General features: G+C 47.5%; 1 protein-coding gene across 1 annotated transcript in view; it reads left to right on the top strand.

Moving 5' to 3' along the window:
• Nucleotides 1-15,337: 15,337 nt before the first annotated feature.
• Nucleotides 15,338-25,683, top strand: part of CA7 (carbonic anhydrase 7) — a 49,187-nt gene continuing 38,841 nt past the window's right edge. Inside the window, exon 1 of the mRNA XM_063945635.1 lies at nucleotides 15,338-15,487. Within this exon, the coding sequence (XP_063801705.1) occupies nucleotides 15,448-15,487 (40 nt within the window). The 5' untranslated portion in view covers nucleotides 15,338-15,447. The remainder of the gene's footprint in view (nucleotides 15,488-25,683) is intronic.

Below are 25,683 nucleotides of genomic sequence, written 5' to 3'. Positions count from 1 at the left end.
CTATATAATAGCCCAGATCTGTGACTTTGTGATTCATTTGCTAACGCTGGGCGGAGTCACAACACTGGGCGGAGTTAGTCAAATGAGTCACAGATCTGGCCAAATCTACAGGAGACTAGGAGCAGGAGCAGAAGCAGATGGTATGGGCATGGCACAGGCAGGGGTGCATACCTCCCAGCTTTCTGCAAGAGCTTTCTTCAGGCAGAAGGAGGGACACACACTCGGCGTGGCTTCACGGGAGGGCTCCCGTTTTCGTCAGTGAGGGGGCATGCCCAGCACTCTGTGAGCTGCTGGCATGCCCCCAGGGGCTGATTATGAGTCCGGGGGGCCCAGGGCACTTGAGACAGGGGAGCCCTATGTGCTTGCTGTGGGGTTGGGGGCGTGGTCTAATCGCGGGACGCGCGGCCACGCCCCCTTATGCAAATTCCGATTTTTTTAATTTTAATTTTTTTTTATGGGATTTTGGCCCCTCAGCTAGTGCTAAATACAGAGGAGGTGGTCGCTCCCCCCTACACACCCGCACAGGCAGAAGAAAGCAGGGAGACTGCTGCCTCCCTGTAACACCACAGACCTGCCAACACGCAGCAGCGTGTGCTGACTGTAGCACAATGCTGCCGTTGTTGCTGGCAGTACGGGGGGTGGGGCTTCTGAGCTGGGACAGAGCTACTCCAGCCGGGGGGGCCCCTAAAACTGTGGGGCCAACGGTATGTACCCCCTGCCTCCCCCCCACCTTAATCCGGCTCTGCTGCTGGAACCCCCCCCTTAATCCATACCCCCTAATGCCCCCTCTCCCTCTGTCTCCACTATTCACCGCTGCTCTGCTAAGCAGAACAGCGAGTACAGGAGCTTTCCAACTCCCCCCCCCCCCCCACCACGGGACACTGCGACCCGCGGGTGGGACAGACCCCAAAAAATGGGACTGTCCCGCGAAAATCGGGACATTTGGGAGGTATGGGGGTGTGTGAGAGGTATGTCATACAGACAGACGGGCACCGGCTCACTGTGTGCTTGACCCCCCACATCGGCATACTCAGCAGGGTCTCTCTGGCGCGGAGGAGCGTCACTTTCTGGCACACTCCACGCTTCTTAGCTGCAGTTTTGTGGGGCACCTGCCGCTGTGCAGGTTCCGTACTGCCTCTGTTATCTCCAGCCCCGGCAACCCCACCGCTAGCTGCAGCGCTGCCACCCGCAGTGAGGTGCGCCCAGCTCATTCACACACTTTAGCTGGCGGGTAGCGCTGCAGAAATCCGAGCTGCTTGCAGGCTCCGACCCACTTCTCCCTCCAGCCGCAGCGTCTCCTGGGAGCTAACCAGTCACTCCCAGTCTCCCCTTACCACAGTGCCCGGCAGCCGCGAGGTCCGCGCCACGTGCATGCTATGACCCCCTCCTCCCTCCAGCCGCAGCATCTCCTGGGGGCTAACCAGTCATTTCCAGTCTCACCTTACCACAGTGCCCGGCAGCTGCGCGAGGTCTGCGGTGTGTGACTGAGGAGGGGGGGAGGGATGCGGACGGGCAGAGGAAGCAGGACTCCAGCCTGAGAGAGTCAGCCATGCCAAGTCTCCAGCAGCAGCAGATCCCAACAGGTTGGAGTGGAACAGCAGCAACCAGCAGCAGTGACTCCGGTAAGACACATCTGTCTGTCACCACTGTTTTGTCCCTAATACCAATCTCTCCCGTGCCCTGTGTTCTGTCATGTCCCTGTCACCCCTGGCCTTGCCCTGCCACCCTTATCCTGGCCCTTTCACCCTTATCCTGGCCCTTTCACCCTTATCCTGGCCCTGTCACCCTTATGCTGGCCCTGTTACCCCTATCCTGGCCCTGTCACCCCTGTGCTTGCCCTGTCAACCCTATACTGGCCCCGTCACCCCTGTCCTGGTCCTGCCGCCCCTACCCTGGCGCTGTCACCCCTATCCTGTCCCTGTCATTTCTGTCCTGGCCCCGTCGCCCCTGTCCTGGCCCCGTCACCCCTGTCCTGGCACCGTCACCCCTGTTCTGACCCTGTCACCCCTGTCCTGGCCCTGTTACTGCATACCCTCCAACTACCCTTTATGGCATGTACAGTACCCGCAGCGCCTCCAGACCTCTCCCCAATGCACCACACCTCCGCACCTTCCCCTCCACCACATGCGGCACTCCACCCCTCCCCCACATGCTGTGCCTCCAGACCCCCTACACCACCCGCAGCTCCCACTCCTCCGCCCCTTCACCACCCACAGCACCTCCAGGCCACCTCCACCATTCACCCCCCTTATATGTCTCCCCCCACACCTGCCCCCTCCACCCGCAGCATCTGCAGACACCCTCCTCCATCCGCGGTCCCCCCCTCACCCACCCCTCCCCCACCAATGGCACCCCCGCACCTGCCCCTCCACCACCTGCAGCACCTCCGGACCTCCTTTCCCATCTGCCGCACCACCCGTACCTGCCCCTACCCTACCCATGGTGCCTGCGGTCCCCTACCCCACCCCCGGCACTCCCGTCCCTTCCCAACCCACAGCACCTCCGGAACCCTTCACCCATCCACAATATCCCCACACCTGCCCCTCTCCCACCCGTGGCACCCCTGCCCCTCCCCCACCTGCAGTGCCTCCGGACCCCTCCCCCATCTGCATCCCCCACTCTTCTGCCCCTCCCCCCACCCGCAGCACCTCCCGAACCTTCCCCATCCGGGCCCCACCCCCACTTCTGCCCCCCTCCACCCGCAGCATCTACAGACACCATCCGCAGTCCCCCCCGCACCCGCTACATTCTGTACATCGTGCCCTGCAGGTACTGTTCACGCCGTCGTAAGGGGCTGCGCCTCCTTCACCATCGCACGCCCTTTCATTGTGCAATATTTAACCACTAACAAAGGAATGCAGGTAATACTCCATATAATACAAATATTAAACCCCAGAAAGGCATGCAAGGGTTAAGGGGGCGTAGCCCCTTGCGACGGTGTGAAGAGCGCCCGTAGGGCACGATGAAGCACCTAGTTATAAAATAATGGATATTCCTAAGAATCTGACACCAGTTATTTTGTTGGAGATGTTTAAACCTTTGGAAAAAGATAAAGTTTAAACCAATGGTCTTCTAACCGTCACTCTACAGGCTGTGGGGCTCTTTGGAGAAAGATAAAGTGAACCGAGATAAACTACCAGTCAATCAGCTGCTAACTGTCATTTTTTTCAAACACAGCCTATAACATGGCAGATAGGAGCTGATGGTCTGGTACTTTGTGAGGACCTGCGCTGAAACTGGAGGGAGGTAGGAAGAATTAGAGGAAAACTTACTTTACAGAAAGGGTAGTGGTCAAGTGCAATAACCGCCCATCAGAGGTGGTATAGACTAAGGGGCCCATTTATCAAATAATATTTGCGACCATTTTAAGTATTAAGTATTTTAAATAGTAAGTATCCCCCAAATGTACATAGGAGGGACCGCAGAAGATATCTTTGATGCCTGCTGCGATCCCTCCGTTCCCGTCATCAGCCGCAACACCCATAGAATTCTTTTGGGGATGCAATGCTGCCATATTTGTAAATTTCCAAAATGCGATACATTCTCGAGATTGACCCTGGAAAATGTATTCAATATAAAAAATATAAAAACTACACATTGTGGTCTATGGACTACTCACGGCAATCACAACCGGCTGAGGGTTCCCCGGAAGTGGCATCTCACTGAGCACATTGCCGGCAGGGCTGCCAAGAGAAATTCTGGGTCCCGGAACAACAACATCCTGGGCCCCCCTGCCCCCACTGGAGGGGGTGTGACCACAGCATGCTGAGGGCATGGCCACTTCTCTTTGGGGGCGTGTCTAGCACATTAGAAGCACCCACCCACAGAAGCATGGCATGCTTCCCAGTCAGGGCAGTGGAGAGCCTGGCTCGGCCCAGGCACTTTTTAGGGGGAATGGCCTAATCATAGGAGGTGAGGATGTGGGCCCCCACTGGGCCCCTCTATCAGACCTGAGCCCAGGTAATTTGTACCCCCCCCTCCCTCTCGACTCCACTGATTGCAGGGACAGGCTCTCGTCCCTATGGGTGCTTATTTATACATCCAGGCGAAGTGATCACATTGGGGGTAATTCTGAGTTGATCGCAGCAGAAAGTTTGTTAGCAATTGGGCAAAACCATGTGCACTGCAGGGGAGGCAGATATAACATTTGCAGAGAGAGTTAGATTTGGGTGGGTTATTTTGTTTCTGTGCAGGGTAAATACTGGCTGCTTTATTTTTACACTGCAATTTAGATTTCAGTTTGAATACACCCCACCCAAATCTAACTCTCTCTGCACATGTTATATCTGCCCCCCCTGCAGTGCACATGGTTTTGCCCAACTGCTAAAAAAATTCCTGCTGCGATCAACTTGGAATTACCCCCATGGTTTTGCCCAACTGCTAACAAAATTGCTGCTGCAATCAACTCAGAATTAGGCCCATATTGCAAGGTGATCCCGGGCACTAATATTACGCCCAGATCGCATTGAATATACGATCAATGATAAATGGGCTGCTATTACAGTAGTAGAGCAATTTAAACATACTTTGCATTGACATAAATATATCCTTACAAAGAACTAAGGATCAAATAGGGTTTGAGGTAACAATATGGTTAAAAAGGGGGCAGACTAGATGGGCCAAGTGTTTATTTATCTGCCGTCAAATTCTGTGTTTGTGTCACTTTATCACTCTCCACTTTGTCACTTTTCAAGGCTTGGTACATCTCCCCCTGTGTTTGGAAAATGACAGGTACTTGGCTGGTACTTTATAGTAATCTCTCTCCACGCTTTGATATATCTGGAAAATGTATTCAATATAAAAATAAATAAAATGTGTTTTAATACTTTATTTACGTTCCCCCCCCCCCCCCTTGTTGCAGGAACTGAATGTGTGAAAATTTGCGGCCCAAAGAGTTTTATATTTTGTGGTACACTTTATACATTTAATTCGTCTGCAGTCTCGTGCTAAGAAAATGGCTTCAGCGACATCCAATTCATCACCAGGAAAGCTTGACAGTCAATTGAAGTGTGACCAGGAGTCAGAGTCGGCCCTAGGTATAGGCAATCTAGGCAAATGCCTAGGGCATTTGGTATGCCTAGGGGCACAAGCAGCTGCTCCTGATTAAAATGATATGCAGCATGCCTATATTCTGTGTGTGACTGTGGCTGTATCTGCATACGAAGTGCTACGTTACAGTGTATTCCTGGAAATCACTGTAATGTAGCGTTTCGTATGCAGATACAGTCGCACACAGAATATAGGCATGCCGGATATCATTTTAATCAGTAGAAGCTGCTTGTGCATCATAGCCACATAGTAATGCAAATAAGGTGCATTTTCATCAAAAAAAGGTGCCCGGCGTTAGCAGAGCTGCCAGCTGACTCTCCTGCTGCATGGCGTATTGAGGCAAGATGTATGATGGCACATATATATCCAAGCAGAGGTCACAGTGTTAGCAGCCATGTGAGTGCTGTGTGCGGGTGGTCGTGTTCGGCATATAGATGGAGCCATGCTCATTGAGCGTGACATCGCCAGAGGGGCGCCTGGCGTGCCTAGGTGCACCTGTGCCTAGGCACGCCGCTGAGTGTACAGAGATGCTCCCATTCACTTTGAATGGGGTAGGTGCACGTCTACGACACACGCGTTTCCCATTCGTGCCTGGGAGTCCGCCTCACCGGGCACACTCAGATGCAGATAAAGCAACGATTAGCGCTGCTCCATCTGTATGTGTAAGGGGCATTATGTGTGTCATGTGTATAAATGCATTAATAATGTGCGGCAAATGTGCAAGGGGCACTATGTGTGTCATTGTGTGTATAAGGGCATTAATAATGTGCAGCATATGTGTAAGGGACTTTGGGGCAGATGTATTAAGGCTGGAGAAGTGATAAAGCAGTGATAAGTGCAAGGTGATAACGCACCAGCCAATCAGCTGCAATATGTATAATAAGTTAATAAAGGTTGGCATAGTGTGTAAGGTGCATTATGTTTATAAGGACATTAATAATGTGTGTCATATGTGTAAGGGGCATTACTATGTGGTATTATGTGTATAAATCAGTAGAGATGAGCGCCGGAAATTTTTCGGGTTTTGTGTTTTGGTTTTGGGTTCGGTTCCGCGGCCGTGTTTTGGGTTCGACCGCGTTTTGGCAAAACCTCACCGAATTTTTTTTGTCGGATTCGGGTGTGTTTTGGATTCGGGTGTTTTTTTCAAAAAACCCTAAAAAACAGCTTAAATCATAGAATTTGGGGGTAATTTTGATCCCAAAGTATTATTAACCTCAAAAAACATAATTTACACTCATTTTCAGCCTATTCTGAACACATCACACCTCACAATATTATTTTTAGTCCTAAAATTTGCACCGAGGTCGCTGTGTGAGTAAGATAAGCGACCCTAGTGGCCGACACAAACACCGGGCCCATCTAGGAGTGGCACTGCAGTGTCACGCAGGATGTCCCTTCCAAAAAACCCTCCCCAAACAGCACATGACGCAAAGAAAAAAAGAGGCGCAATGAGGTAGCTGTGTGAGTAAGATTAGCGACCCTAGTGGCCGACACAAACACCGGGCCCATCTAGGAGTGGCACTGCAGTGTCACGCAGGATGTCCCTTCCAAAAAACCCTCCCCAAACAGCACATGACGCAAAGAAAAAAAGAGGCGCAATGAGGTAGCTGACTGTGTGAGAAAGATAAGCGACCCTAGTGGCCGACACAAACACCGGGCCCATCTAGGAGTGGCACTGCAGTGTCACGCAGGATGGCCCTTCCAAAAAACCCTCCCCAAACAGCACATGACGCAAAGAAAAAAAGAGGCGCAATGAGGTAGCTGACTGTGTGAGTAAGATTAGCGACCCTAGTGGCCGACACAAACACCGGGCACATCTAGGAGTGGCACTGCAGTGTCACGCAGGATGTCCCTTCCAAAAAACCCTCCCCAAACAGCACATGACGCAAAGAAAAAAAGAGGCGCAATGAGGTAGCTGTGTGAGTAAGATTAGCGACCCTAGTGGCCGACACAAACACCGGGCCCATCTAGGAGTGGCACTGCAGTGTCACGCAGGATGTCCCTTCCAAAAAACCCTCCCCAATCAGCACATGATGCAAAGAAAAAGAAAAGAAAAAAGAGGTGCAAGATGGAATTATCCTTGGGCCCTCCCACCCACCCTTATGTTGTATAAACAAAACAGGACATGCACACTTTAACCAACCCATCATTTCAGTGACAGGGTCTGCCACACGACTGTGACTGATATGACGGGTTGGTTTGGACCCCCCCCAAAAAAGAAGCAATTAATCTCTCCTTGCACAAACTGGCTCTACAGAGGCAAGATGTCCACCTCATCTTCACCCTCCGATATATCACCGTGTACATCCCCCTCCTCACAGATTATCAATTCGTCCCCACTGGAATCCACCATCTCAGCTCCCTGTGTACTTTGTGGAGGCAATTGCTGCTGGTCAATGTCTCCGCGGAGGAATTGATTATAATTCATTTTAATGAACATCATCTTCTCCACATTTTCTGGATGTAACCTCGTACGCCGATTGCTGACAAGGTGAGCGGCGGCACTAAACACTCTTTCGGAGTACACACTTGTGGGAGGGCAACTTAGGTAGAATAAAGCCAGTTTGTGCAAGGGCCTCCAAATTGCCTCTTTTTCCTGCCAGTATAAGTACGGACTGTGTGACGTGCCTACTTGGATGCGGTCACTCATATAATCCTCCACCATTCTATCAATGTTGAGAGAATCATATGCAGTGACAGTAGACGACATGTCCGTAATCGTTGTCAGGTCCTTCAGTCCGGACCAGATGTCAGCATCAGCAGTCGCTCCAGACTGCCCTGCATCACCGCCAGCGGGTGGGCTCGGAATTCTGAGCCTTTTCCTCGCACCCCCAGTTGCGGGAGAATGTGAAGGAGGAGATGTTGACAGGTCGCGTTCCGCTTGACTTGACAATTTTGTCACCAGCAGGTCTTTCAACCCCAGCAGACCTGTGTCTGCCGGAAAGAGAGATCCAAGGTAGGCTTTAAATCTAGGATCGAGCACGGTGGCCAAAATGTAGTGCTCTGATTTCAACAGATTGACCACCCGTGAATCCTTGTTAAGCGAATTAAGGGCTGCATCCACAAGTCCCACATGCCTAGCGGAATCGCTCCGTGTTAGCTCCTTCTTCAATGCCTCCAGCTTCTTCTGCAAAAGCCTGATGAGGGGAATGACCTGACTCAGGCTGGCAGTGTCTGAACTGACTTCACGTGTGGCAAGTTCAAAGGGCATCAGAACCTTGCACAACGTTGAAATCATTCTCCACTGCACTTGAGACAGGTGCATTCCACCTACTATATCGTGCTCAATTGTATAGGCTTGAATGGCCTTTTGCTGCTCCTCCAACCTCTGAAGCATATAGAGGGTTGAATTCCACCTCGTTACCACTTCTTGCTTCAGATGATGGCAGGGCAGGTTCAGTAGTTTTTGGTGGTGCTCCAGTTTTCTGTACGTGGTGCCTGTACGCCGAAAGTGTCCCGCAATTCTTCTGGCCACCGACAGCATCTCTTGCACGCCCCTGTCGTTTTTTAAAAAATTCTGCACCACCAAATTCAAGGTATGTGCAAAACATGGGACGTGCTGGAATTGGCCCAGATTTAATGCACACACAATATTGCTGGCGTTGTCCGATGCCACAAATCCACAGGAGAGTCCAATTGGGGTAAGCCATTCCGCGATGATCTTCCTCAGTTGCCGTAAGAGGTTTTCAGCTGTGTGCGTATTCTGGAAAGCGGTGATACAAAGCGTAGCCTGCCTAGGAAAGAGTTGGCGTTTGCGAGATGCTGCTACTGGTGCCGCCGCTGCTGTTCTTGCGGCGGGAGTCCATACATCTACCCAGTGGGCTGTCACAGTCATATAGTCCTGACCCTGCCCTGCTCCACTTGTCCACATGTCCGTGGTTAAGTGGACATTGGGTACAGCTGCATTTTTTAGGACACTGGTGACTCTTTTTCTGAGGTCTGTGTACATTTTCGGTATCGCCTGCCTAGAGAAATGGAACCTAGATGGTATTTGGTACCGGGGACACAGTACCTCCAACAAGTCTCTAGTTGGCTCTGCAGTAATGATGGATACCGGAACCACGTTTCTCACCACCCAGGATGCCAAGGCCTCAGTTATCCGCTTTGCAGTAGGATGACTGCTGTGATATTTCATCTTCCTCGCAAAGGACTGTTGAACAGTCAATTGCTTACTGGAAGTAGTACAAGTGGGCTTACGACTTCCCCTCTGGGATGACCATCGACTCCCAGCGGCAACAACAGCAGCGCCAGCAGCAGTAGGCGTTACACGCAAGGATGCATCGGAGGAATCCCAGGCAGGAGAGGACTCGTCAGACTTGCCAGTGACATGGCCTGCAGGACTATTGGCATTCCTGGGGAAGGAGGAAATTGACACTGAGGGAGTTGGTGGGGTGGTTTGCGTGAGCTTGGTTACAAGAGGAAGGGATTTACTGGTCAGTGGACTGCTTCCGCTGTCACCCAAAGTTTTTGAACTTGTCACTGACTTATTATGAATGCGCTGCAGGTGACGTATAAGGGAGGATGTTCCGAGGTGGTTAACGTCCTTACCCCTACTTATTACAGCTTGACAAAGGGAACACACGGCTTGACACCTGTTGTCCGCATTTCTGGTGAAATACCTCCACACCGAAGAGCTGATTTTTTTGGTATTTTCACCTGGCATGTCAACGGCCATATTCCTCCCACGGACAACAGGTGTCTCCCCGGGTGCCTGACTTAAACAAACCACCTCACCATCAGAATCCTCCTGGTCAATTTCCTCCCCAGCGCCAGCAACACCCATATCCTCCTCATCCTGGTGTACTTCAACACTGACATCTTCAATCTGACTATCAGGAACTGGACTGCGGGTGCTCCTTCCAGCACTTGCAGGGGGCGTGCAAATGGTGGAAGGCGCATGCTCTTCACGTCCAGTGTTGGGAAGGTCAGGCATCGCAAACGACACAATTGGACTCTCCTTGTGGATTTGGGATTTCAAAGAACGCACAGTTCTTTGCGGTGCTTTTGCCAGCTTGAGTCTTTTCAGTTTTCTAGCGAGAGGCTGAGTGCTTCCATCCTCATGTGAAGCTGAACCACTAGCCATGAACATAGGCCAGGGCCTCAGCCGTTCCTTGCCACTCCGTGTGGTAAATGGCATATTGGCAAGTTTACGCTTCTCCTCCGACAATTTTATTTTAGGTTTTGGAGTCCTTTTTTTTCTGATATTTGGTGTTTTGGATTTGACATGCTCTGTACTATGACATTGGGCATCGGCCTTGGCAGACGACGTTGCTGGCATTTCATCGTCTCGGCCATGACTAGTGGCAGCAGCTTCAGCACGAGGTGGAAGTGGATCTTGATCTTTCCCTAATTTTGGAACCTCAACTTTTTTGTTCTCCATATTTTATAGGCAGAACTAAAAGGCACCTCAGGTAAACAATGGAGATGGATGGATTGGATACTAGTATACAATTATGGACGGACTGCCACGGTTAGGTGGTATAAAAAAACCACGGTTAGGTGGTATATATTATAATAATAATACAATTATGGATGGACGGACTGCCTGCCGACTGCCGACACAGAGGTAGCCACAGCCGTGAACTACCGCACTGTACACTGGTTGATAAAGAGATAGTAGTATACTCGTAACAACTAGTATGACACTATGACGACGGTATAAAGAATGGAAAAAAAACCACGGTTAGGTGGTATATATTATAATAATAATACAATTATGGATGGACGGACTGCCTGCCGACTGCCGACACAGAGGTAGCCACAGCCGTGAACTACCGCACTGTACACTGGTTGATAAAGAGATAGTAGTATACTCGTAACAACTAGTATGACACTATGACGACGGTATAAAGAATGGAAAAAAAACCACGGTTAGGTGGTATATATTATAATAATAATACAATTATGGATGGACGGACTGCCTGCCGACTGCCGACACAGAGGTAGCCACAGCCGTGAACTACCGCACTGTACACTGGTTGATAAAGAGATAGTAGTATACTCGTAACAACTAGTATGACACTATGACGACGGTATAAAGAATGGAAAAAAAACCACGGTTAGGTGGTATATATTATAATAATAATACAATTATGGATGGACGGACTGCCTGCCGACTGCCGACACAGAGGTAGCCACAGCCGTGAACTACCGCACTGTACACTGGTTGATAAAGAGATAGTAGTATACTCGTAACAACTAGTATGACACTATGACGACGGTATAAAGAATGAAAAAAAAAACCACGGTTAGGTGGTATATATTATAATAATAATACAATTATGGATGGACGGACTGCCTGCCGACTGCCGACACAGAGGTAGCCACAGCCGTGAACTACCGCACTGTACACTGGTTGATAAAGAGATAGTAGTATACTCGTAACAACTAGTATGACACTATGACGACGGTATAAAGAATGGAAAAAAAACCACGGTTAGGTGGTATATATTATAATAATAATACAATTATGGATGGACGGACTGCCTGCCGACTGCCGACACAGAGGTAGCCACAGCCGTGAACTACCGCACTGTACACTGGTTGATAAAGAGATAGTAGTATACTCGTAACAACTAGTATGACACTATGACGGTATAAAGAATGGAAAAAAAACCACGGTTAGGTGGTATATATTATAATAATAATACAATTATGGATGGACGGACTGCCTGCCGACTGCCGACACAGAGGTAGCCACAGCCGTGAACTACCGCACTGTACACTGGTTGATAAAGAGATAGTAGTATACTCGTAACAACTGGTATGACACTATGACGGTATAAAGAATGAAAAAAAAACCACGGTTAGGTGGTATATATTATAATAATAATACAATTATGGATGGACGGACTGCCTGCCGACTGCCGACACAGAGGTAGCCACAGCCGTGAACTACCGCACTGTACACTGGTTGATAAAGAGATAGTAGTATACTCGTAACAACTAGTATGACACTATGACGACGGTATAAAGAAAGAAAAAAAAATACCACGGTTAGGTGGTATATATTGTAATACAATTATGGATGGACGGACTGCCTGCCGAGTTCCGACTGCCGACACAGAGGTAGCCACAGCCGTGAACTACCGCACTGTACTGTGTCTGCTGCTAATATAGACTGGTTGATAAAGAGATAGTATACAATACATACAACAATATACTACTATACTGGTGGTCAGGCACTGGTCACCACTAGTCACACTGGCAGTGGCACTCCTGCAGCAAAAGTGTGCACTGTTTAATTTTAAATTAATATAATATTATGTACTCCTGGGGGCTCCTGCTATAACAACCTGCAGTGCTCCCCAGTCTCCCCCACAATTATTATAAGCTTTGCCTTTTATACATTGATGTGCAGCACACTGGGCTGAGCTGAGTGCACACAGACTGAGTCACACTGTGTGACTGGCTGCTGCTGTGTATCGTTTTTTTTCAGGCAGAGAACGGATATAGCAGAGAACGGATATATTAAAATAAATAAAAGTTAACTAACAACAACTGCACTGGTCACTGTGGTAAACTCTGTCTGACTCTGCACAATCTCTCTCTCTCTTCTAATCTAATTTCTAATGGAGAGGACGCCAGCCACGTCCTCTCCCTATCAATCTCAATGCACGTGTGAAAATGGCGGCGACGCGCGGCTCCTTATATAGAATCCGAGTCTCGCGAGAATCCGACAGCGTCATGATGACGTTCGGGCGCGCTCGGGTTGACCGAGCAAGGCGGGAGGATCCGAGTCTGCTCGGACCCGTGAAAAAAACATGAAGTTCGTGCGGGTTCGGTTTCAGAGAAACCGAACCCGCTCATCTCTATATAAATGCATATCTAATATGTGGCATTATGTGTATAAGATGCTCTACTGTGTGGTGTAACATATAGAAAGGGCACTACTGTGTGGTCTAATGTGAATAAAGAGCAATTCAGTGTGATGTAGTGTGAATAAGGGGCACTATCGCATGATAAAATGTGAATAAAGTTGCACTACTGTGTGGCACAATTTGAATTGGGGGTATTTTGTGTGGCCGTGCCCCTTCACAGCAAGCACACACCCCGTTTTTGGCTGTGCGCCGAATGTGCGCACTGTTCCTGTTTAAAATATAGGGGGTAGGAACACCAAAATGAGGACTGCTACAGGTGAGGGGTGATAGTGCAGGGAAAGGGTTGCAGAGTCAGAGGTGGAACTAGTGGCGGTGCTAGGGGGCACCAGCCAAAATCTTGCCTAGGGCATCATATTGGCTAGGGCCGGCTCTGGCAGGAGTCTCCTGAAACTCAGGTAAGATTTTTGCAGTTTCCAAAATCATGTGGCCACTAGGGGTCACTGTCATCGATGATGTCCTGATTTTATTCCATTCTGCAGCTCAGTCACAATCCCACTCATGTTATTAGTGTGCTTCTTCTTGTGAACAGAACGACTGACTCATGGCAATTACTGGCCTTATCTAGAAAGACAGAGAAAAAACAAGAAATGATCAAAATGTGACAAAACGCCTTAATTACTCAGAAGTCTGGAGTTAAACCTCACACTATCTGCAAATCCTGGACGAAAGTCATGTTTTCATGCAACCATTGTTCACCCAGAAACTCTCAATGACTTTGTCGCAGTTTGTTTTCCTGCCACAAACAATGGCAAATTTGTTTACTAACTATTAATTTGCCGACGAACCAGCATAAATGGAAGAATAGGACATAATTGTGTTAACGACCAAGATCCTTGTTTATACAGCACAACAGTTTTCTAACTACCCTTTGTTTGTTATCCAAACAAAAGGCGAGTTGTATAGTGCAATATTATACTATATACATGTACACATAATACTGTATAGCTATACTGCTATGATGACGAAAGTCAGGGTACAGTCAGCTAGCAGTGAGATGTTTAGGGCAGAACAATGAGAAAAGATGACTGTATAGTCTGGCCAGACAATTACCTACACAGAACCTGCTCCGTAACCTCCTCTTCCCTCAGGTGAATTTGGTAAAAAAACACACACAAAAAACACCACTTTTATTAGAGGTTTAAGGGGGGCATTTACTAAGCAGTGATAAGAGCAGAGAAGTGAGCCAGTGGAGAAGTTGCCCATGGAAACCAATCAGCACTGTCGTAACATCTATAATTTGCATACTATAAAATTATACAGAGCTGCTGATTGGTTGATGGGGCCACTTCTCCACTAGCTCACTCTTTTCACTGCTTAGTAAATGTCCCCCTATGTGTCCAAAATCACTCTCTATAATTTTCAAAGGGGTCAATTCAGCTAGGTGCGATTAGCTTTCCGGAACGCTAATCAAGTGCAGAACAGACTTCCTCCTGCTGCAGCGCCCCCTGGAAGTGATGTCGCGGTCCGGGACATCACTTTCGAAATTGTGCCCCAGCACATCTATGCTCATCTCTGCGCGTGCAGCTGCAGCATGGAGGATGGGGGGGGGGGGGGGTTGTTGTACTTAACTTGGGCCCATTGACAATGGGGGATGAGGATGGGAGTTCTGCCAGGGGATCTGTTACCTCCCAGGGGGTGTGGGAGGGTGTGGGGGGTGACAATTCGGGGATCTTATGCCAATAGGGAGAATATTTGTCATGGGGGATGGGAAGTAAAACTACAGTGGGGGCATAAGGACACAGGGTTGGGGGATGGGGTGCAAAACATCCCCTAGGTATATTTTTGAAATAAAATATTTAAACTTATACCTTTAAAAAAAAAATTTCACTTTATAAAATAAAATTAAAAAAAGCTACAATTGCCGCAGTTTTTTAAATTTATTTATTTATTAATTTGAATTTTTATTTGGGGGGGGGGGGAGGGGGGGAGGTTGTCACTTAAGTGATGAAAAAAAATGAAAGGAGATGACATGGGATATTATTTTTCTTCCTGTTTGCATATTAGACACTTTCTTTTTTTTAAAGCAGATCTCATGGTAGAATGAGTTTATAATACTGAAATGCTAATTGATGCTAATATACTGCTGCTGCACAGTCTTGCTGTATAAGTGGTGAGTTCCGATGTCATTGTTGCTTCTTATGGGACAATGATGAAAAAAGGACATAAATGAATGGAGTTTCGGTGGGGCAGGTGAATCACCCCCTCAGCGGCAGGTGCACCCCTTGCTACTATGGCAGTTGCACCTTACTATTGGAATTCTGCGTTCATTCATAAGGTGCAATGATTGTGTTAGCAGAATCCTGAATGGGAGGAGAGGGGGGGGGGGGGGTGAAAATTGGGCAGTGCCTGTGTCCCTTTGGTAATCAGCTGAGCAACCCCCCTCCCTCCCATCCGCACCGTCACTTTAAGAGACTGATGACAGGTATTGTGTCTGTGATATAAAGGCAGCAGGTACATACCTCAGAGACTGACTCTCTGCTGACTGACTGGCACCCAGTCCTCCCTGCAGCCTGTGACAATGACTGGCCAGCACTGCTGGGGATACGGAGAGGAGGACGGTAATGCCTGCTAATCGCTTCTTTCCATACCAGCGTGGTCCTTGGTGCTGCCACATTCCTCAGTGTATTAGTTGCAGACAGCTCTTCCTTCTGTTTCCATCTGTGGGAGCAGATCTGTGGGTTCCTGCCAGCCGGCTGCATCCCTGCAGTGTGTGTGCATTCCCTTATTGTGTACTATGTGCTGCCTTCTCAGAGCTAGGGACACCTGTGCACTCACCTGTCCTTACCCCAGTGCTGCACTCACTTCCCAGTGCTCGGCGGCTCTTGTATTGATTATTCTTTGCTGACTTGTTGAGTTTCTTTGCTGAACAGTCATTTTCCTGTTATCCCGGAACAGGTTTGATTACTGGAAAATTGGAAATCTAGACTTTTGTATGTTCAGGTTATAGAATTTAATAAGTATCTGCTTTTATTTATGCGTTAATAAATGTGTGAGATGAGCAATTAAATGGATCAGGTGAGAGGCAAGGGTGCCGTCCCCACCAGCGTGTTCTGAAATGTTAACGCTGCTTTTTAAAATCTAAAAGTCACCATGACCTAGTTTTCATGTTCTAGTGCGTTCCTGCCAGTGCGATGTTGGTGACGGCACTGTACGTGGAAAATGCACTAAGTAACACATTGGTAAGATACAGGAAGAGTGCACGCTAGTTCTCATGTGTGTGTGTGTGTTCTCTTTTAGCAGCACATGTGTCAGCAAGGGTGTGTGTGTGTCTGCCTGTCTATCTATCTATCTATCTATCTATCTATCTATCTATCTATCTATCTATCTATATATATACAGGTTGAGTATCCCATATCCAAATATCCGAAATACGGAATATTCCGAAATACGGACTTTTTTGAGTGAGAGTGGGATAGTGAAACTTTTGTTTTTTGATGACTCAATGTGCACAAACTTTGTTTAATACACAAAGTTATTAAAAATATTGTATTAAATGACCTTCAGGCTGTGTGTATAAGGTGTATAAGAAACATAAATGAATTGTGTGAATGTACACACACTTTGTTTAATGCACAAAGTTATAAAAAATATTGGCTAAAATGACCTTCAGGCTGTTTGTATAAGGTGTATATGTAACATAAATACATTCTGTGCTTAGACTTGGGTCCCATCACCATAATATCTCATTATGGTATGCAATTATTCCAAAATACGGAAAAATCCCATATCCAAAATACCTCTGGTCCCGAGCATTTTGGATAAGGGATACTCAACCTGTATTATTTTTTATTGTTTTTATATCCTATAATATAAAAGGCTAACACAGCTCCTTACCTACATGGGTGGAATTCAAGTGCTTTGTGCATAGGCAGCCACTAGACTGCACCCAACGGAGCAATTTCAGTATTGCTTCGTTCGAGCGCGCTCAGCCGCAGCGTTGAAATTACTGTTATGTTGTTCCATCATTGTGATGGGCGGGTAACTAATATATATATAAATCTATCTATCTGTCTACCTATCTATATATATACATTTATATATATACTGATATATAGTTCATTTTCATCCCATATATAACTCTATTATATGCATAATGCATGATGGTTATGTTAGTACAATTGCCAGTTTCAATTGCGCTATTAATCTTTTAGGAATTATTATTATTATTGTTATTATTATTATTATTATTATTATTATTATTAGTAGTAGTAGTAGTAGTATGCTGTAGGTGATATAAAACAATATCCTGTAAAGACTTTATAAAGTATGTCTCTTTAAGAAAAAAATAATTTTATATATATATATATATATATATATATATATATATATATATGTATGTACTGTAAGAGGAGACAGTTAGAAACCACAGGAAGACCTCTGGGTTAGGCACTTAAGCAACCACTGCACTTTTCACTGATTGCTCCGGACTCTTGGAGCAATGTTTTGGTTCTAGAAAAGGACAATGATAGAAAGGGTGCTCATAGTGCAGACTGTTTATTTTAAATAAATGTAAAACAGCAATATAAGCAGAGCAATCATTTAAAAACTTGTACCATATAACTCACAGTGTGGACTAGTTACCACATGGTTCAATGAAAAAATCCACCGGCATGTACTGCAAGCCCGCTCACTCCCCGCCTGGGACCTCACACCGTGCCACCAGTTTTGTCTAAACCGTGACTCGTCGGGACACCTTCACCGGAACAGCCGATCAGAGCTGCTGCACAGGTGGATACCTTAGCGTCACGTCAGGCCGACATTGTATCCGCGGTACACATCCGTTGTAATCAAGGACCGAACGATCCCTCATTCTGTCCTGCATTACACTGCATGGCGCCACATGTGATATCATCCGGTTGGCCATACAGCACCGGATGATATCGCATGCGACCGCTGGAGTGTACAGATTGGGTGTACACACTGAATGATCCAGCTGATATGTCATTTTGGTGGAATTCCCTCTAATATGGAGCAATATGTGCAGGACACTGGGAAATGCAGATTCAAAGGAGGGGGCAGGTGAGTCTCTGATGTAGGGTAGTGGATTGTGTGGGTGCCGTGCAGTGGTTCAAGTAGAAATATTTTCTTAGTGGTACTGATTACCGAAAATGGGCGAGGTCATGTGTTGTGAGGGGGCGTGACCACATGCTGCTAGTGGGAGTGGCTACATGACACTAGTGACGTGGCCCCACGACAGCCCCCTTTTTTTTTTTTATCTGGGGGCAAGGCTAAAAATATATAATAATGTCTCCAGTATAACAGAAATATATAGTGATACCTCCAGTATAATAGAAATATATAGTGATGCCTCCAGTATAATAGAAATATATAGTGATGACCCCAATTTAATAACAATCTATAGTAATGCCTCCATTATAACAGGAAAATACAGCCACTGTTGCACTCCCAGTAACCCTGACAAAGTGGGAGGAGCCGTCATGCTGCCAAGCACCATGGTCTTGTTGCTTTGTGGCACATTATAATTGTGGTAATGGCAGAGTGTGTGGCAGGGGGTACTGCGTACCCGCTGCCAAATTCTTATGGGCACTCCATACCCGAGCGTACCCGCATACTTGCACCGCTGGTGCCGTGGTACCCACAAGGCTTGTCCCCAGCTAAGCACTACAAGAGTTATAGGATTTGTGGGCGCTGTTAGATATTTGTCCTCACTCCTCATCACTATGTAATAATATTACAGGGATAACTTGGAAAAGGTGGGATCGGTAAACTGAAGCTATATGAAAGTGTTGTAGATAATAGAGATGCTGGTGGCACATTACAGTATTACTGAATAACTCATTACTGCTACTTGCGATGCAATTAATGTTACAAGTCATGTCATGGCCCAGGGTAATAGTGCATCGGTAATTACAAAGGGCGTTTCCTTCCCCTGTGCCTAAGGGGGGGTATACACGGATCTGTCGTGTGTATGCCCCCCAGCGATAGCAATGCGCGGCTCCACGCATCGCTATCACCGGTGCTAGATTGAGCCTCAATCTAGCGGCTCGCTCACTTCAGCGCTGTGTGAAGTGAGCGGCCCCCCATCGTCGTCGCCCCCCCCCCCCTCGCTCAGCACGTCGCGCTGTGCTGAGCGGGGGGAGAGATGTGTGCTGAGCGGTCTGTGTTAAGATCGCTCAGCACACATCTCTCCCGTCAGTACCCCCCTTAAAGAGGACACTTTGGGGGATATTCAAATGTTTGAAAAGTTGGTTGAGTGTCTGTTTTTTCCTGCCTATGAGATAGGAAAAAAAACAGACACCCAACTGACTTTTCAAACAATTGAATATCCCCCACTGTTGTTAAACTGAGCGAGAGCTGATTATGCTACCTAAGTCATATGTGACTGGGCCCGAAAAAGAAATCTGCTGTTGTCATGGTAATCTGGTGCTGTTCTGTGTGACTCTGCAGCTGTACAGTATGTCCTCACTCATACTGTATTTGCGATAATGCATAGTGGATAATGTCAAGGTTAAAGGGACTGCCCAAATGTCTTTGGGTGAGGTGCACTGTATTACTTCTGTGGTCACTGCCTAGTACTGGGGTAAATAGACTGTGGCTCAGGCACTGGCACAATTGCTGGGACTTGTAGTTATACAATAGTAATGGAATCACGTGTTGCATCTACGACCTATAGTTAAGCACCTCACATTTTCACCCACATTTTTTTTTTTTATCATGACGACAGATAGAATGGGAATGTAATGTGACGTGTAGAATTCCCTTAGTGGTAATCATTTCCTTGCTCCAGGGCTGAGCCTGTTAACTTTCCCTGAGTTAATAGTGACAGGCTGTCCATTATGGGGAGATTGGAGGGGCGGAGGCGTGAGTGTTCTGCCTGTGATCATGTGTGTCAGAGAAGCCACTTGTCCTTTATAAATGAGACAGATATTATCTCTGCCAGTGCTTCATCAGGAAGGAGCGACAGCAGGTGTCTGTAAGACTCATTAGCAACACAATATGAAATAAATCACATACATCTGACTCCTAGCTGAGGTCTTTGTGCCTCACACCAGACGCTCTTACCACAGGCATTCAGAATAAATAAACTGCAGAGATTAGCGGTGGGATATCACAATTAGGAAGTACGGTGTGCTTTGTTTATAGGTTTCAGTAGAAGCCTGCGTACTTTGCTAAAAATGGCAAGATAAATCCACGTGCAACTCTAAATAGCGTGACACTTTAAATCAAGTCATAGATTTTATATTTAGGCTTCTTAGTGGGTTAATGTAAGTGTACCTAGGTTGAACTTTAATACTGGTTGGTAAGGGTGTAGTACGGCATGCCGGCGCTCAGGCTCCCGGCGACCAGCATACCGGCACCGGCATACCGACAGCGTGGCGAGCGCAAAGGAGCCCCTTGCGGGCTCGCTGCGCTCGCCACACTATTTTATTCTCCCTTCTTCCCCACGAGGGAGAATAGCTGTCGGTATGCCGGGTGTCGGGATTCCGGCGCCGGTATACTGTGCGCCGGGAACCCGACATTCGGCATACTGAAGACCACCCGTTGGTAATATTCACAGCAGTTGAAAAGTTGGAGCACTTTAGTAAACTTTTCCTTCGACTTTAGCCTCCTCACGCCCCCCTTCAGTCCAGTAAGCAGCCACTTAGGTGGGCAGTACAGCTGCCAGTGTGCCCCAGAAGCTGGCACTCCACACTTGTAAAGGGGGGTACTCACGGAGCGATCGCTGCTTAAAATCTAAGCAATCTGACTAGATTGCTTAGATTTTAAGCATGATCGCTCTGTGTGTACCCCCCACAGCGATAGCGATGCGCAGCCCCGCACATCGCTATCCCTGGTGCTAGATTGGCCTGCATGCAGGCCAATCTAGCGGTTCGCTCATTTCACCCGCTGGGTGAAATGAGCGCCCCCCGTCTCCCCCCGCACGCTCAGCACACATCGCGCTGTGCTGAGCGGTGGGAGAGATGTGTGCTGAGCGGTTCACTCAGCACACATCTCTCCCGCATCGGCCAGTGAGTACTGGCCTTAAGGCTCCTTCACAATCAGTACACATACCGTATAGAACACGTGTAAGGTTTCTCTAGAGCAACAACTTTAAAGAAAGCAAATTAATCCTTACATGTTTAGTATAATGACCCATTAAAATAGAGACTGGCTGCTTGATATACAGGTTGAGTATCCCATATCCAAAATGTTTGGGACCAGAAATATTTTGGATATCAGATTTTTCCGTATTTTGGAATAATTGCATACCATAATGAGATATCATGACGATGGGACCCAAGTCTAAGCACAGAACGCATTTATGTTTCATATACACCTTATACACACAGCCTGAAGGTCATTTAATACAATATTTTTAATAACTTTGTACATTAAACAAAGTTTGTGTACATTGAGCCATCAGAAAACAAAGCTTTCACTATCTCAGCCTCACTCAAAAAATGCCATATTTCGGAATATTCCGTATTTCGGAATATTTGGACATGGGATACTCAACCTGTGTAGGCAAATATGTATGATACCCTCACAGGCTGCACTGTACTTCCAAAAGATCATATCCATGTGGAAATTGCCCACATTCCTGAGCCAGCTGGCTCTGCCAGTGGGGCTTAACTTTTTCTTTAGCTGGGACCCCCAAATGTCAATGAGCTGCTGCTCTGTGACCCCAAAAAAGGTGGCTCACAAGGAGAATATATATATCTGGCAGGAGATCCAAAAAACAGATTTATTGGGCAAGGGGTCCCCGACTCACAGATTACACACCTATGGTCTAGGATACAAACAGATCACAATACTTTGGGCTTAATTCAGATCTGATGGCAGCAGCAAATTTGGTAGCTAATGGGCAAAACCAGGGGGGTCATTCCGAGTTGATTGCACGGTAGCAGTTTTTTTGCAGCCGTGCGATCAGATAGTCGCCGCCTATGGGGGAGTGTATTTTAGCATAGCAAGTGTGCGATCGCTTGTGCGGGGGAGCTGTACAAAAAGTTTTTGTGCCTTATCTGAGTAGCTCAGAACGTACTCAGCCGCTGCGATCACTTCAGCCTGTCAGGTCCCGGAATTGACATCAGACACCAGCCCTGCAAACACCTGGACACACCTGCGTTTTCCACGACACTCCCAGAAAACGGTCAATTGCCACCCAGAAACGCCTTCCTGCTGTTAATCACTTTGCGATCGCTGCTGCAATCGCTTTCTTTGATAGGTCCTATGCTGCCCGGCGTTTCCCGTCGCCGGGCAGCGGCGCGCCTGCGCATTGCGGTCGCGGCACAGGCACAGTTCTGACCCGATCGTACTGCTGCGAACAACTGCAGCGTGTGATCGGGTCGGAATGACCCCCCATGTGCAGTGCAGGTGGGTCAGATGTAACATGTGCAGAGAGAGTTAGATTTGGGTGGGTTATATTGTTTCTGTGCAGGGAAATACTGGCTGATTTATTTTTACACTGCAGTTTACACTGCAGTAGACCCAAATCTCTCTCTCTCTGCACATGTTATATCTGCCCCCCCTGCAGTGCACATGGTTTTGCCCATTAGCTAACAAATTTTCTGCTGCGATCAGGTCTGACTCTGAATTAGGACCTTTGCCTATAAGCACAACACAGAGCAATGACCCACTGTCCCCGATCTCGTCCTTTCCCAACAGATCAGGCTTGGATCTTGTATAGCGATAACTTTGGCATCATGGGCAATGACTTTGTCAAATTAACAAATCAAAGTCTCACTGTGTGTGGGCAGTATACAGTGGTGTCGAGAGAGGGGGGAGAGGGTACAAATTACCCGGGCCCAGGTCTGATGGAGGGGCCCAGTGAGGGTCCAGTAGGTAGGGGCCCAGGCCCCCTCCACCTTACCTGGCAGTAGCAGCTGCAGCTCTTCTCCTCAACCCAGCACACTCTGCTGTGTACTGGGCTGCAGTGTGGCCATGGAGGTGCTTAAAATATAATTTTTGTCAGTATTTTTTTCTAAAAGTACATGACCACACCTCCTGTGATTAGGCTACGCCCCTTGAAAAGTACCTGGGCCCAGCCCGGGTCTCGACTGCCCTGGCAGTACATATCATTCAGTGTAACTAATTGACCGATTCTGAGGTTGCAGCAAATAAAAAGAAAGCAAATAACTTTGCCCTTGAATAAACCATGTTGCACTACAAGGGGGGCAAAAACATTTATTGTATTTTGCATGCAGGGTAAATACCGGCTGCTTTTGCATGGAGTCCCCAAATGCTGGGCAGCTTTGTTTTTACACTACAACTTAGATTTAGATCTCTGTACCTTCTAAATCTGCCGAACCAGGGGCAGGGATGGGCTTCTGTGGGTTACCCATCAATGGTCATCATCGATGGTACCACTGATGCCTAACATCGATGGGATGAAACTATCTGCTAGGAAATTATCAATGGTTTCACCCACAGATGGTCATCCCTTCTTTACTATGGAGTGGGTTGCTGGCCAACCAGTGACTGGGGGAGTGGCTTTACGATTGTTGTGGGCGGAGCTATGCTCCGTGTCCCAACACAATGTAAACGGGGGGAAAAACAACTATCTGGTTGGTCTTTACCAGCGATGGCAGGAAACCATCTGGTTCGCCCCCATCGATGGCTAAAGTATTCAACATCGATCGTAGACCATGAAATTATTTTGAATCATCGATGGTTGATGGCCATCCCTACCCTAGGGCAGCATGGCTTTAATAAGGTGAACTGTTACTTGCTGTTTTTTGCTTTGCCCTCTGCTTTCTAGCCAGAAGAGATTATTAGATGTTCTGCTGTTTGTATGAAACCTAACAAGCTGTCTCATTAGAGAGCAATACTCAAACCACATCACCGCCATCACATCACTTTATTCTTAGCCAATCAGAACCATAGCATTTCTGTGCCCATATAGCGTAGAGATGGGACACATTCATGTCACTCCCTGGGTGATACATGAGACATATGGGTCATCATACTTAGGGCTAAAGAGGATTCCTTTACTCCTATTTCCATTTGCACAGGAGAGGATTATATTGCATGCCCCGGCTCCCCCTGTACGATACAATGGTTAATATACAATTTACTGTATAAAAGTTTCTCATGCAATGGAATGCAGACCGGGCTGTACTGTTATCAGAGCAGGTGATTTATCAGCTCCCTCTGTCCCACCTACGTGTCATATGCAGACTCAGGTTATGTAACAGGCACATGTAAATTAAACTGCTGTCCAGCAGAAATACCTGTATGTCTTCTGATGTCCAGGAGGACATTGTCCCCAGTTTATTTGCTTTACAGTAGTTCTAGAGAAACAACATGAGTGATGCAGCCCCAGTCTGTCGCTGCCCGGCAGTACTGCATATGGGACAAATCAAGAGGCGGTGACTGGGCAGTGGCCTGAAGTGGGCGTAACATGGGAGTGGCGTGGATGTGTCAGTGACAGCAGCTGCGTTCTCATACGCACAGCCGCTTCCACAGAAGACATGGTCAGACAGAGGCACTGTGGGGGTAATTCAGATCTGATTTGCTAGCAGGCGATTTTTGCACTGCTGCAATCAGATAGTCGCTGCCTACAGGGGGAGTGTATTTTAGCTGTGCCCACCCACAAACGCCTCTTCCTGTAAATCTCCTTGCGATCGCCCGAGCGAACGGATCAGTCGCACAAACCCATCACTGAGCGGCGATCCGCTTTGTACCCGTGCACATGCACAGTTTGTGGCTGATTGCCCACTGTGCGAAAACCCACACGCAGCGATCAGGTCTGAGTTACCCCCAATGTCTGCTATATGGCAGTGTGCAAGGGTCTATGGTGTGCTCAGCCATCTCAGGGCTTGCACACTCAGGCACACGCTGGTGCACAAGAGGAGTCTATATTGTGGCTGATTCTAAGTCGCCCGCAGCTTTGTACATTGTGACCTTCAGCTAACATAGCAGGCGCTGTAGCCAGTTTACGCATTTTTGCATAGCTCCGGGCAGGGGCGTATCTAGAGAGGAGGGGACCCGTGTGCAGTTTCCGGGTGTGGGCCCCCTCCTCTCCCGTCACGTAGCCGGCAGCAGCGCTGTTAGCGCTTTGTCTGAGGCTGAGCGCTAGAGACTCTGGCACATTGCCAGAGTCTACTGTGCATGCGCAAGTCTCCGAAAAAATGGCTGAGTCTGAGGGATCTCTAGCACCCAGCATGGGTCAGGTGCAATCGCCACTACTGATGATGACTATTGCGACTGCGGACAGAAAAAAAAAAACAGTGGTCAGAGCAGCTTCCCTCTAGATGCCCCACAGATACTCGCACCATCGTCAACGCTAATGGTGGGAACAATAGACAGCGATTACTGAGTGATTGCTCCTATATAACATAAGTGGATTTTATTTTCATTGTGCGAACCATGTAATCACACGCAATAAAGAATAAAACAAAAGATGAGCAAAACACAAAGGGGAGGGAAGGGGCATTCTGGACAAGGTGGGGGAGTTAATTATTAATGAGTCAGCTTTCGCCAATCAATTTATATACTCTGATGACTCTAAGGGGGACATTTACTAAGCAGTGATAAGAGCGGAGAAGTGAGCCAGTGGAGAAGTTGCCCCATTAACCAATCAGCAGCTCTGTATCATTTTATAGTATGCAAATTATAGATGTTACTTCAGTGCTGATTGGTTGCCATGGGCAACTTCTCCACTGGCTCACTTCTCCGCTCTTATCACTGCTTAGTAAAAATGTCCCCCTAAATGTGTTTTATTTTTTTTAATTTTTTTTTATATTTTTTTATTGAGACATCATGGTAAATATAATCCAAAAAGATACAAAGACAATGAAAAATTGCAGTAAAG

This window comes from Pseudophryne corroboree, chromosome 11 (genome assembly GCF_028390025.1).
Source record: "Pseudophryne corroboree isolate aPseCor3 chromosome 11, aPseCor3.hap2, whole genome shotgun sequence".
NCBI classification, from domain to species: domain Eukaryota; kingdom Metazoa; phylum Chordata; class Amphibia; order Anura; family Myobatrachidae; genus Pseudophryne; species Pseudophryne corroboree.
Note: the sequence above shows the minus strand (reverse complement) of the source record. Positions and strands in the feature narration are given on the sequence as shown.